The sequence below is a fragment of the Macaca fascicularis genome, chromosome 2 (genome assembly GCF_037993035.2).
Source record: "Macaca fascicularis isolate 582-1 chromosome 2, T2T-MFA8v1.1".
Classification (NCBI taxonomy): domain Eukaryota; kingdom Metazoa; phylum Chordata; class Mammalia; order Primates; family Cercopithecidae; genus Macaca; species Macaca fascicularis.
This window is the reverse complement of record NC_088376.1, coordinates 16814749-16829930: the sequence shown is the minus strand read 5'-3', so window position 1 is coordinate 16829930 and position 15182 is coordinate 16814749. Positions and strand designations below refer to the sequence as shown.

At 33.5% G+C, this 15182-nt stretch overlaps 1 protein-coding gene across 2 annotated transcripts in view; it reads left to right on the top strand.

Annotated features, from left to right (window-relative positions):
- The window catches only part of STT3B (STT3 oligosaccharyltransferase complex catalytic subunit B), a 104319-nt gene that overhangs the window by 39427 nt on the left and 49710 nt on the right, over nucleotides 1-15182 (top strand). For both annotated transcript variants that reach the window (XM_005545559.5, XM_045385225.3), the window contains 2 exons: nucleotides 2787-2895; nucleotides 6211-6498. In XM_005545559.5, the coding sequence (XP_005545616.1) occupies nucleotides 2787-2895; nucleotides 6211-6498 (397 nt within the window). The remainder of the gene's footprint in view (nucleotides 1-2786; nucleotides 2896-6210; nucleotides 6499-15182) is intronic.

Below are 15182 nucleotides of genomic sequence, written 5' to 3'. Positions count from 1 at the left end.
ATGGTAGGTGTCTGATCATGAGTTTAGTTGAATGTGGAGTCTGAGATGCCTTTGTGACATTCAAGAAAAACATACCACATGGGTAGTTACATAACACTGGTTTGGACATGAGAAGAAAGATCTAGGTAGGGAGATAATATTAGTGAATTGTGGGCATACTGGTAATAATTGAAGACTTGGGTGTGAATGACGTCTTTTGGGCAGCGATTTCAGAGTGAATTAATAAGAGGATCTTAGGTAGAGGAGGCTACCTATGCAGAAAACAAAGAAGATTAGAGAGGTGGGGGTAAAAAATCAAGAGACTGTTGTAGTCATTAAAGCCAAAGGAAGAATGATTTGATAAAGAAGAATGATTTGATAAAGAGGCCAAGAATTATATAAAATGGAAAGTGAAAAATACTTGTCAGGAAAGCTTTATGAGGTTGGACTCTCATGGTTCCTGGTTTTCAAAACGTGTTATTAATAGTCCCTTGAAGTCAGTTTTTTAAAATGAAAAATTAAGTTGAAAATTTAAAACCTCGGTATTCTTGCTAAAATACTAGGCCTCTTCCATTAAAATATTTTCAGAAGTTTCAGTGGGGTGTTACTTTTTCTGGTGTATACTCAACTTTGTTTGGTGAATCTCTTCCTTACATAGTTTAACTGTTATTTATGAGCTTCTCTGGGTAGAGCTATTTTTAGTTTTGCTTCTATTGCTAATCCAGGTATTTGGGTCTTGTTTTCAATGTTAATTTCTTGTCTTGGGGATTCTTTGTAAATTTAGACCCTTAATGCATAGCACAACGTTTAATTTAGCTTTTTTTAATTGGAGCCTTTAAAGCCTTTAGATGGAGAAGAACTTTGTCACTTTCATGGTGGTGGTTAGATTGTTTTCCATCTTTCACTAGGCAGCCTTTCTGTAATCCTGGCTTTGTAAATACAGTCACTACTTTGTTTCTGGCATTTGAAGATATCCCTTTTTAAATTCTGATCTGGTAAATACTTCTTGGAGGAGGAAGGGAGCAGAGTAGCATTTCTAGCATTAGCTTAGTTTTACATGTTATTGGCACACAAAGTTATTACTTAAAATTCTGATTTTAAAATTCCCCTCAGAAATTTGGATATATTACTCTATTGCCTCATAGCAATCCAGTGGTTCCACTGAGAAATAAGGTATTAATCTGATTTTGTCATTCCTTTGTAGAAAACCTTTCTCTCTGAATGAATGATTTTAAATTGTACTATAGTGTTTTGAAATGTATTGGGATGTGTATGCTCTGTGGAGCATAGTCTTTTTTTTTTTCCAATCAGTGTAAGAACTAGACTACTTAAATTTTTTTCATTCTTTTTATCTCGTTCTAATTCGCTCTTCATTTTTGTCCTTTACGCTATTTAGCCTATCTTTTATTTTATCTTGGCAATTATAATTTTGCCATTCAAAATCTTAAATGGATCCTTTATCTTAAGTCTGTTTCATTACAGTAACTATAGCCTTTAAGTGCTTCAGAGATGCTATATTGTTTACTTATAGCTACACTGGTACTATCATAGGTACTGTTGTTAATCCCTGTTTTCACATGAAGAAACTAGAATGCAGAGAACATAAGTAACTTGCCCAACCAAGGTCACATAGCTAGTCAGTGTGGAACTAACATTCAAACCCATGCAGTATGATGCTAGAACCTGACCTCTCAACCTCTTGGTTATGCTTCCTTTCAGGTCTGAAAGTTTAATATTAATAACTCTTTCAGAGTTCATATAACTCTGGGTTATATTAACCCTCTGACTATATTAATTCTTGCTTCTGTTTCTACAGTATTAATTTTTCTGTTTGTTGATTTTAATCTTTAGCTGTCATGGTGCTTGCTTTTCTCAAATGTTTGATTTTTTTTTTGGATGTGTTGCTTATTTTAGTATTCGAAAAGACTGTAAAAGTGCTACAAAGCTTGCATCTAGTGATTGTTGGAGTTGAGATCATAACTTGCTGCTGGAAAGGATGTATCAAACTGGTCTGGGGTATAAGGATTTCCTTTTTGTCTTGTATCCAGCATTGTTCTGCTTCTTGACTCACTTGTCTACATGTAGTGCTTCTACCTCAGGCAGACACCTCTGATGCCCACTTCCCTACTTCGCAGTAGTAGGGGAAGGGGATTGACCTGACTGAGTATATGTAATGGCATTACCCTGAGGATTGCTCCAGGCTTTTCTCCTGCCTATCACAGCTGCTTTATATTAAACATGGAATATCCCTGGAATTGCCCTCTGTGGTTTGTGGTTTTCTTCTGCTTTCATTTTGGGCTCTGGTTTCTTCAATTTCATTTTTTCTCATTTTGTCTCTTTCAGAAATTATAATTTCTTTTTCTATAAGGCCATATTCTTGTTTTATAGTGCTGTTATGGTTTATTCTCTTTGTATTTTTAGTGCTATTATAGTTTTTAGGGTTGCAGGATTTGGGGCAGTTATGGTGAGTGTACTGTTTCTTCCATTTTGATGTTATCTTCTGTCAGCAGTTCTTAATCTTTTGAGATTTATGAACTTCTTTATAGCCCTCTACCACCTGGACCCCAAGCAATGGCTAAATGTTACTGGGGGCATTACTGGTTTTGTAGGTGTGGGTTTGAGGTTGGGGGTGTTTTTATTTATATTAGAGGTATAAGCATGTTCTTTTGATATCTTCAGATTATGTTATTCAAGTTTGATAAAAACGCTCTGTGAGATATATTTATGTAGCCACAGAGTTTGATATAAAGAAGGAGCTGTTTCTATTAAGCAGTTTTATAACATTTCTTTTTTTCTCTTTTCTCTAGGTTTAACTATAGATCAACACATCATCTTGCATCTCATGGGTTCTATGAATTTTTAAATTGGTTTGATGAAAGAGCATGGTATCCACTAGGAAGAATAGTAGGTGGTACTGTAAGTATATTAGCAGTTCTTTATGTTAATTATAACATTTATTGTTATTTGAGTAAATCATTAATTGCCAAGGTGGTAGGGATTCTTGGAAAGCTTTGTATAGTTAACAAATTTTTCTGTGGCTTATTATCCAATATTCAGCTTACTTAGGCTCTTTTCTTAACACCTCCTCCCCTTAATACCCAACCTGTTTTTGGGTTATCTCACACTAGCCACTCTTTTTGACAAGTGGTGGAGGCTGGGTGGGGATCCGCTATCACAATGCATCTGAATGAAGTTCAGGTTATTTGTGTATCTGCTCTTGTAGCAATTTGGTTGAAAAAGGAATTTGGAAGGAGATAAAAACATAGAATAATCATGATAATTATATATCTAGAATAATCGGATAATTAGAATTTTTCAGGCCCTGAATGTCTCCAAATTATTCCAGGTAATTGACTAAAGATTATAGTTCATGTAGACTTCTGATATCCAGAAAGATGACATAAAAGCGAATATATTTTTAGGATTTGGGGCATAAGGAGAATTTTGAAGGTGAAAGACAAGGCAACATTGTCTTGTATTGGAGAAATATATGTTTGATTTTTTTAAATCAATTTTGCCAGGCTTATTCATTTTATTAGGGTTTTTCTTAACCCAAAGAAACTTCTGACTCTGTTGATTACTTCTAGTATATGTTTGTTTTGCATTTTTAAAATTTTAATTTATTTTCTTCTACTTTTGTGAGTTTATTTTCATGTTCTTTTTCTGACTTCTTGAGATGGTTTACTCAGTAATTTTCAACTTTTCTTCATTATTAAGAGATGCATTTTAAGCCTAGAAACTACACACTAACCACTGTACTAGCCACATTTCATAAGTTCTGATGTGTAGTGTTTTCATTATTTCAATCAAAATGTGTCTTAATTTTCATTGTAATTTCCCTGACTCATGGATTATGTAGAATTGTATTTAATTTCAAACATAAGGGGATTACCCAGTTATGTTTTTTGCTTTGTACTTTAAATATGTTGTGGTTAGAGAACACCTTCTATGTAATTTCAATCCTTTAAAATTATTGAGACTTGACTTGTGGCTTAGGATATATCCAAATTTTTATAAATGTTCCCTTTGTGTTTAGAAAGAACATGTTTTCCATGATAGTAAGGTGTTGTGTTTCTAGTCTGGGGCATCTTCTTATCCTTGAGGTAAATAGAAAGGCATAAAGAGATTAAGGCACAATAGTAGTTACTGTGTTCTGTAGTGGAATTGGAAAAGTATTAAATGGGTAGTACATATGGCAGATAGCTATTACCTGCAGTTCTTGTGGTGCTAATCTTATCATATACCTAAATTGTATTACATTTGATAACTATAGTTTTTCTTGTGTGGTTTATACCTTTATCTTAAATTAATCCTCAGTGGAAGCCTATTTTCTCTGAGAGTCCTGAGGTCCTGAGATTTGGGATAATCCCTGTAATAATCTTTCTCATTTGCCTTTGCTGGAGAATTTTAGGGGTTTCACTGGTTTTAGGACAGTTTTACTTAGTTTGAGGTTTCTTATACTTACTTAAGGTTATTATAAATGTAGAGTCCACATTCACACATTTGAATGAGTTCCATATTCTCCTTTAGGACTTTGTTTCTGCTCTGAGCATTGGAAGGCAAGCAGAGTTCCTTGATGGATGAATAGAATTTGTCTAGTTTCATAAGCTGGTCCTGACTTTTTGCTGGTAATTAGGTCTTCACTTTGATCCCTGTGTTGGGTGAAACCCCCCCGTTTTCATTCCTTAAGGCCTGTATCGGGCCTGGTAATGTTTGGCTTTTTTCTTGTCTCCTGTGAGCTCCCATGACGTCAGCACCTACTTTGAATTTCCTCTTCATTTTTGGCATCTGGAGAATTCCCTTTCTTGAGCTTGATTATGCTTTTTTTGTTGTTGGGATTTTATTTGTTGGTTTATTTTTGGTTCTTTCATTTAGTAGTACTTCCATGAATCTTGGCTGTTTTGTGTGTGTCAGTTCAGTCTACTGTATTATATGGATATATTGACTTACCTTGAAAAGTATTTTTAAATTCACTTCCTTCTTTTCCCCCTCATATTGCTGACAGAATCACACACTGGTACCTAGTATTGAATCTGAAGAGGAACAAAATTTTTATGTGTTGAGAATGTGGATGAATTATCATACTTTTTTTCTCCCCTTCCCCCTGAACTTCCATGCATGCAGTAGGTATTGAACATCCACTTTGTGCCAGTTGTTTTTCTGGATGCTGGAGAAAAATTTCCTGCTCTTCTGGAGCTTACATTCTTGTGAGCATAGGCAGTTAAGAAATAGAAAGTAAATAAGTAAAATAAGTAGTCCGTCAAATGATTGTAAGTGTTATGGAGAAAAAGCAAGAGAGTTAAAGACAGGAGTGTGGGGGAGAGAGGTTGCAGTTACAAATTGTAGAGCAGGGAAAGGAAATTTATAACCTTTGTAGTTTCTGTTGTGGAGTAAAAAAAGAGTCTTTTAGGACTTACCTAAGGAAGCAGATGTAAATGCATGTTTTAGTCACCGAATAGTAACTCAGGAAGAATGTCCTGTTTACTATTCTTGAATCCTTTTAATGTTTAATGTTTCTCTTTTAGAATGAGGGTGGGTCTAACTGTTAACTGGCCTCTTCTAGTTTATTATTTCGCTTGTATCCCTAAGTATTTATGTGGTATAAAAAAATTTAATTTTTCAGGAGTCCCAAAACATTATCTCTGAATTCACCAACTGACTGTTCCCTCTTTTCCTAGCTAGAGTTGCTTGCTTTCCAAATCTAGGGCTTGAAAGGAAGGGACTTTTTTTTATAAATATGACTTAAATAGTTTTGTGTGTAATTTTTCTTTATCTTATCTTTCTTTTCTCATTTTCTTATGTACACACAAGTATGGGCAAAATTGGAGTATGTTAGAACCCCAAATTCAAGGATAAGCTACACTAAGACCCTGTTTTGATTAAAAAAAAAAAAAAAAGGTTAGTGGGATCAGTAAGAAAGTTACCTACAGTTAACATTGTTAAACATTTCCAATTTTAATCATTCCATTGTTAAGCATTTTCAATTTTAATCATTCTTGTTTCATTTTCTCTCTGATCTTTTTATGTATTTCCTCCATATATGAGCTAGTTCTTTGTATGCAACACAGAATGGTGTGGGTTTTTTTTTGTAGTTTATAAAGAAGGCAAATTGTTTTGAGATGTTGCTTTCAAACTTACGGTAAACAAAGTAATAATAAAGAAGAGTACATATATTAATATTTTTGTGTCTCATTTTATATGTAATTAAGTTTTCCATTTTTTTCTTCCTAGGTTTACCCAGGATTGATGATAACAGCTGGCCTTATTCATTGGATTTTAAATACATTGAACATAACAGTTCACATAAGAGATGTATGTGTGTTCCTTGCCCCAACTTTTAGCGGCCTTACATCTATATCTACTTTCTTGCTTACCAGAGAACTTTGGAACCAAGGAGCAGGACTTTTAGCTGCTTGTTTTATTGCTATTGTACCAGGCTACATATCTCGGTCAGTAGCTGGATCCTTTGATAATGAAGGCATTGCTATTTTTGCACTTCAGTTCACATACTACTTGTGGGTAAGTAACATTTAATGTTTTGCTGCCATTAATGCTCGTGACCTTTCTCGTGAAACACTTTAGGCTGTACGCAGATTTGTCTTTTACAAATTACAGAGTTGCGTGCAGAGATCTGTATTACTGTTCGTAATGTAATAATGGATAACATTTTAAAATATGTCAGGCGTCTCTCAAGTTACGTGTAACTAGATTAATATATAGATAAATCATGGTTTTTCACAAAAGTCCTGTTATGGCTGATTTACCAGTGATGATAATATCCTTTTTAAATAAGTCAGAACTCCAAAAGAAGGGCTATCATAAAACAATCTGTTGATATTTTTGTTTCTTTGTTTTGGGGAGATAGGTAAGAAATAGTTACCCAGGAAAGTTGAAGCATTTTTTGATGGGTTAGAATTTTAAATTGTTTCTGAAACCAGCATTATTTATTTTGCTGCTACCAGGCTATTTAAACTTAATTATTTTTTCCCCTACGTATGAAATATGATGCTACTTAATCTTGGGTTCAATTTAGAGCTTGCTTTTATTTACGTATTTATTATTTTAGCTTTAGCTTATAATTTTCCAGTGATAGAAATTACCAAAATTTGTGTGTGTCAATACGTTTTTGTATATTTTATTAAGTATATTTTTAGGTAGCTAGGTGAATGACAGCATAAATTTTCTTTTTAATAATTATTTTACATTGTTCAAAACTACTTGGCTAATGAGTATTTTTGCTCTAGCATGGAATTCCAGAGGAGAATGTTTCTATGTGATCTGTATAGACAGTGTCTTAATCTTGAGTTTAAAAGAGAAGAAAAATACCCATAGAAATGAAGATGATACCAAGCAGTAGGATGTTGCCAGTGCTGCTATACTTTTCAAAAAGTGTTTTAAAAAACTGTTTATTGTGTGCAGCTGAGAAAAAAAACAAACAGAAAAACCTCAAAATCTAGAACCTCTGTTGAATGCCTTTTAATAAACTATATAATATTTTAAATTATAAAAATAATACATGCGTTTGTGCCTTGATCCTGATAATATAATGCTTAGTGGAAAAATAAGTTGTGATAAAATATGTACAGTATGAGAAATCTTTGATGTAAGTTTTTAAGCAGTACAAACCATACTATGTTTGTTAATAGCAGTTTATAATGAAAGTATAAAAATGTGATAGATAAAGTTGCATGTACACCAGCTTTGTGATAATGGGTTTTCCTGAGGGTGAGTGGGTGGTACTGAGGTGGCCAGTATTAAGGGAGCTTCAACTATGTCAGCTAAAAAAATTTTAAATATTCTGAAGCAAATGTATTATTTTTGAATTTGAAAGTCTCAATAGCTAGGTTTGTAACTATTTTAATATTCTCTACACTTGTGTATTTTTCAAATACTTTATAATAAATTTAAAAAATAAAATATTCTATTTTGTGGACATTTAGACAACAGAAAAACATAAGGAAAAAAATCACCCAGAGTTAACTACCATTTGCATTTTTGAATTTTGAGCACATTACATTCATAAATAAGTCCCAGTTGGTCATGGTATATAATCTTTTTCATACGCTGCTGAATTTGGTTTGCTAGTATTTTCCTAAGGATTTATCCATCAGTGTTCATAAGGTGATACTGGTTTATAATATGCTTTACTTGCAGTGTCTGTCTGGCTTTTGGATCAGGGTAATGCTGGCATCATAGAATGAATTAGGAAGTGATCCCTTCTCTTCAGTTTTTGGAAAAGATTGAGGATTAGTGTTGGTTCAGTTCTTTAAATGTTTTAGTAGAATTCACCAGTGAAGCCATCAGGACCAGGACTTCTCTTTGTTGGGAGATTTCTGATTACTGATTCAGTTTCCTTGCAAGTTGTAAGTGTCTGCAGATTCTCTATTTCTTCATGATTTAGTCTTGGTAGGTTTTTGTGTTTCTATTAATAGGAATGTGTTGATGTAAGCTATTCAATTCGTTGGCATACAAGACGTGATAATACTCCCTTAAAACCCTTCTTGTCCCCTATGGAATCAGTAGTAATGTCCCACTTTCTGATTTTAGTGATTTGAGTCTTCTCTCTTTTTTTCTTAATCTAGCCAAAGATTGGTCAATTGTGTTGATCTTTTTAAAGAACCAACTTTTGGTTTCATTGATTTTTTTTTTTTCTGTGTTCTTTTTTCTCTTTTAGTGTATATTGCTGCTGAAGTGAGCACTTTATTTTATCTCTGTCACAGTCTTTATTATTTATTCAATTTGTCTTTCTGGAAGCTTTGGGTTTAAAAGTTTATTCTTTCTCTTTTTCTTTTTCTTTTTTTTTTTCTTGCTCTATCGCCCAGGCTGGAGTGCAGTGGCTCAATCTTGGCTCACTGAAACCTGCGCCTCCTGGGTTCAAGCAATTCTCTGCCTCAGCCTCCTGAGGAGCTGGGATTACAGGCGCCCGCCACTACGCCTGGCTAATTTTTGTATTTTTAGTAGAGATGGGGTTTCACCATGTTGGTCAGGCTGGTCTTGAACTCCTGAACTCGTGATCCACCTGCCTTGGCCCCCCAAAGTGCTGGGTTTACAGGCGTGAGCCACCATGCCCGGCCCTAGTTTGTTCTTTTTCTAGTTCACAACTTAGTTTGTGAAGTCAGGTTTTTGATTTGAGATTTTTTTTTTGTTTTTGAAAGTAGGCATTTTTGCTATAAAATTTTCCCTTAGTACTACTTTCACGGTTTCTCATAAGTTCTGATACATTGTGATTTTGTTTTCATTCAGTATTCTTTCATTTTTATTTTTGATCTATTGGTAAGTATCTTGTTTAATTTCCACAAATTTATTTCCCAGTTTTCCTTCTGTTACTGATTTCTGACTTCATCCTGTTGTAGTTGGAAAAGATACTTTGTATGGTATCTATCTTTTTAAATCTGTTGAAACTTAATTTTCGTCTTTAATTTGTGGCCCAGCATATTGTCTATCCTGGAAAATGTCCCATGTGTACTTGAGAAGAATTGCATATGCTGTCTTTGTTCAATAAAGTGTTTTGCATATGTCTTTTAGACCTAGGTGGTTTGTTGTGTTAAGTTCTATATTATCTCCTTTCTGGCGGTTTTATCCATTATTGAGAATAGAGTATTGTTGTCACCAGCTATTATTGTAGAACTGTTTGTTTCTTCAATTCTGTCAAGTTTTTTCTTCCTATATTTTGATGGTCTGTTATTAGGTACATAAATGTTTGTAATTGCTATACCTTCTTGCTGTATTTAAGTGTTTCATTGCTATATATATTTTGGGTTCTTTCTCTTTTGTAACCTTTTTTAAAAACAAAAAAAATTCAAAGTCTGTTTTTTCTTTTCTAATTTTGTAGAGATGAGGTTTCACCATGTTGCCCAGGCTGGTCTCGAACTCCTGGGCTCAAGCAATCCTCCCGCCTCACCTCCCAAAGCGTTGGAATTACAGGTGTGAGCCACCACACCCTGCCGTTTTTTGTTTTGTTTTGAATTTTGCAGGGTTAAAGTCTGTCTTTTCTCTCTTTTGTTTACTATTTGCATGGAATAACTTTCTGTGCTTTCAGTCTCTTTGTCTTTGAATTTGAAGTGCATAACAGCATGTGGTTGGATCATGTGTTTATTCTTTCTGACAATCTCTGTTTTTGGAGAGTTTAATACACATTGGAAGTAATTACTCATAAAGAGGGACTGATTTATGTGGTTGTGCTGTTTTCTATATGCCTTATAGCTTTTTTTTGTCCCTCATTTCTCCATTAGTCTTCTTTTGTGTTTAGTGGATTCTTTTGGTAGTGAATCGTTTGAGTCCCTTTTGAGCATATTTGTGGATTGCCTTTTCACTCTGTGGATAGTGTCCTTTGCATGACTTTTAAATTTTTATGAAGTCTAATTAATTTTTGTTGTTGTCGCTTATGCTTTTAGTGTTATATTTAAGGAAACTGTTGGCCTAATTGAAGGTCATGAAAACTTACACCTCTGTTTCCTTCTAAAGATTTTATATGTCAAGTTCCTCCACTTAGGTATTTGATCCATTTCGAGTTAATTTTTGTATGTGGTGTGAGAGAGGAGTTCCAACTTCATTCTTTTGCATGTGGATATCCACTTATCTTAGCACTGTTAAAAAAAATATACTCTTTTGTTGAATGGTTTTAGCACTTCTGTCAGAAATCAATTGATTATAAATGTATGGGTTTTTTTCTGGACTCTCAATTCTATTCCATTCCCTTGCCATCAGTATGTTGTATCTTTATGCCACTACTGCACAGTTTTGGTTACTGTAGCTTTGTAATGAGTTTTGAAATCCAAAAGCATAAGTCCTTCAACTTTGTTCTTTTTCAAGATTGCTTTGGCTATATGGGGTCCCTTGCATTTTCATAAGTTTTAGGATTAGCTTGTTCATTACAGCTTTTCTTTTTTTTAAGTGGCATGATATTGTTTTGTTAATTCAACAGAAATTTTCGTAGAATACAATATGAAGCAGGTGCTGTTTTATGTGTTGGTTATACAAGGTTATATGAAGTTGATAATCTAGTAGAAGAAATTATAGATATCATTGCTTTGAAGGATCATATTAACAGAAGGATGGAATGATAAAACATTCTCACCCAGAAACTGGGAGGTTTTCTAGTGAGTTTTTCCTTTGTTTTCTTTTTAAAAACAATACATTTAAATAAATTAGGTTTACAGTGGAAATAGCTTCAGTATTTGAAAATAAGAATACTTGTGTTTGAGTTCTGGCATAAAATACTCTCTGACTCTTGACACATTGATACTTTTGAATCTCATTCAGTTTTCTCTTAAGATAGAGAAAATGTTTTGGCTACAGAATTATAATAGATAATGACATTTATTTAAAATTTCATTATTACTAATTGAAAGTGGAATTACAGTTCTAACTATTCTGAAAAGTTGTTTGTAACCCACATGAAGTTATAAAAAGGTGAAAACATTTTTGTAATCTCTAATATATAAATATTAAGTTGTCTAATTCCTCACCCAGTGTTTTTATTTTTAAACCACTCTTTTACAAGGTATATGTTTTTAAAATTTAAAAGATAAGTACTTTGTCATAGCATTATTATTTGTTGATGCCCTATTACTGTTACAAGCTGGTGTTGACAGACATTTTAGGATACACTTTTGGATTTGTGTTCTGCAGAGATTAAAACATTTTCATCATGACTGAATAATTAAGAGTAAAGTCTATAGCATAATTGCCAGGGTTTGGTTTTTTCTTGGTTTGATTTCCGGCTCTGTCACTGGAGGTTGTTTAAATCCCCACCCTGTGTCTGTTCAATCAACTATAATATGGAAGTAATAATTGTACTTTCCTCATATAACTTAAAAGTAAATACACGTAAAGGTATAGAATATTGTGAGAACATAGTGAGAGGTTAGTACATGTTTGTTACTATTATTTACAAGCACCAGAGTACATGATTCAGAAAACTAACACAGATAAAGTAGTACAAGGAGCAGTGTTCATCATATTGCCTCTTAGAGGTTTTGTTTTGTTTCTTTAAGGTTCCCTCCTGTACCTTTTGTAGTCAGTCTTCTCCCTACCCCATTTCTGGCAACCACTGGTCTGATTTCTGTCTCTCTGTCTGTATAGCTGTGGGAGTTTCTTTTCTAGAATGCCATATAATACAGACAGTAGGCGTGACCCTGTATATCCGTCTTCTTTCACTTAGCATAATATTTTTGAGAGTGTCAATCATGTTGTTGATGTTTTAGTAGTTTGTTACGTTTTATTGCTGAATAGTACTCCATTATATGGATGTACTGCAATTTGTTTTCCAGTTTTTGGCAATGATGAATTAAGTGGCTGTCAAATGTTTGCATATGGGTCTTTGGACATATATTATTATTTCTCTCAGGTAAATGCATAGGCACAGATTGGTGGTTTGTGTGATAAGTATACGTTTAACTTTATAAAAAGCTGCTAAGCATTTTGCCAGAGTTGCTGTATTCATTTTGCATTCCCTCCAGAAATACATGAGAGTAATATTTACTACTCCATCACATGGCATTTTTAAATTTTACTCATTCTTGTAGGTAGGTGGTAGTATCTTATGGCTTTCGTTTGCTTTCTCCCAATGACTGATGAGCATCTTTTCACGTGCTTATTTGCCATCCTTGTTCTTTGATGAAATGTCTGTTCATATCTTGCCCATGTTTTGGTTGAGTTGTTTTCTTACTCTTGAGGTGTGAGAGTTCTTTATATATTTTGGAAATAAATACTTTATCAGATGTGTGCCCTACAAACATTTTCTCTAGTCTCTAAGAGCAGAAAATTTTGATTTTTATGGAATTCATCAGTTTTTTTTTTTAATAGATCTTGCTCTTGGTGTCTTATCTAAGAGATCTTTGTCTACCCTAAAATCACAAAGATTTTCTCAGGTGTTTACTTCTAGAAATTAAATAGTTTTAGGTTTAACACTCAGGTCTGTCATCTATTTCATGTTGATTATGGTGTGGTGCAATATAAGTGTTGTTGGTGCAATATAAGTGTTCTGTTTTTCCAACATCATGTGTTGAAAAGACTGTTCTTTCTCCACTGAATTACCTGCTTTGGTAACCTTGTCAAAATCAGTTGAATATATACATATGGGTCTGTTTTGGGACTCTTCTGTTTATCTGTGTCTGTCTTTATAACAATACTTTATGTTTTCATTAGTTTCTAGAAACTTTTGAAATCGGGTAGCATGAATAATCTAATGTTGTTTTCTCTTTTTCAGAATTATTTTGGCTTTTCTTAGCTGTTTGCATCATGTAAATTTTAGAATCACATTATTAACTTATTTAATGAAAAAGCCTTCTGGGATGTTGATTGGAAGGGCATTGAATGTATAAGTCAGTTTGGAGTAGAATTGTTATCTTAATATGTAGCCTTCTGTGAATATGGTATTTCTTTCCATTTATTTAGATCTTCTTCATTTTTGCTTTAATTTTTCTGGATGATCAGGTTAGTGACGATCTATTTTAAGCACCTAAAGCTATAATTTTTCCTCTAAGTACTACTTTAGCTGTACCCCATACATTTTTTTATTGAAAAATAATTTGCGTATTATAAAATTTATCCTCTTAGAGAATGGAATTCAGTGACTTTTAGTATATTAACCAAGTTGTATCATCATTACCACTGCTTTTAGTATATTAACCAAGTTGTACCACCATTACCACTATCCAGTTACAGAACATTTTAACTCCAAAAAGAAAGCCCGTGCCCATGATAGTCACTTTCCATTTTCACATCCTCTGAGCCCTTAGCAACCGGTAATCTGCTTTCTGCCTCTCTGATTTGCCTATCCTGGAATTCCATATAAAAGGAATTATATAATATGTTGCCTTTTAGATTTTTTTTTTTTTAAATTTTCAGATATAGATGGGGTCTCATTATATTGCTCAGGCTGGTCTTAAACTCCTGGCCTCAAGCTACCCTCCCACCTCAGCCTCACAAAGTGTAAGTGACCTTACCTGTTTTACATCTGGCTTCTTTCACTTACAATAGTATTTTCAAGGTTTGTCTACGTTGAAGTATTTACAAATACTTTATTTCTTTTTGTGGCTGAATAATATTCCATTGTATGATTATCACATTGTATTTCTCCATTTTTCAGTTGACTAAACGTTTGGGTTCTTTCTAATTTCTGTCTATGATGAATAATGCTGCTGTGAACATTTATGTACATTTTTATTACATTTTAAACAAATGTATAAACATCTGTATGCAAATTACTGTAAGAATTGCAGAGAGTTTTTATGCTCTATTTTAATTTTCTAGCTCAGATATTTTCTAATTTCCCATGTGACTGACAGTGTCACCAAGGATGCTGAACTTCTATCCTACTCGAGATCTTTCTCATGACTACTTGGGCTTATGAAAAGAGCTTGTGAATGTAAATTCCTCTTATGTCTGGTTTCCTTAGCTGTTTTAACACTTGTTTATTTGCCTTGTGACTTTAGCTCTCTGATAAGCCTAAGAAAACTTACTATTTTGTAGATCATCGAGAATTTTTCCCTTATTGTTGAGGTGAAAATAACATTCTCTTGCAGCTTTCCACATCCCAAGCACAAGTGGAATTCAGTGCGTCTCCTAATACTGTGAACCAAAACACAAGATGGTCCACGTTTGTAGGCCTAGAGCAGTACTTTCCAATAGAACTTTCTATAATGATAGAAGTGTTTTATATCTACTCTGTTTAATAAGATAGTCACTGGCCATATGTATATGGACATTTTTTTGTGTAGGTACTAGGTGCTTCACTATAATATAGGTAATAGAACTGAGTTTTACCCTTAAAATATTTGTCTAAAATATTTATTTCTTTTAAATCAATTAGGAAATGTTAACTTATTCTAGAAACAGAGGACCTCATAATTTGTGAGAATTATATAAAGTTAATTCCCTAAGCCTAATCCATTACAAAAATATCTCTTTAGACTAGTCATCTGGATTCACTAAATTTCTGCTAGATTTGCTGAGTATAGAGGAAGAAAGCCGTTTGTAAATTCTGTTGGAATACAGTTTTTGTGCCATGTTTGGACTACCGCTAGATTTTTGCCTTTTATTCCAGTTTACATTTTTCCAGTGTCGTTTTCTAGAAATTTTATAGTGTTGCACTTTACATTCATGTCTGTGATTCATTTTGAGTTATTTTCTTGAAAAGTATAAGATCTGTGTCTAGATTGATTTTTTTTTTTTTTTTTTTTTTGTATGTGGGTGTCCAG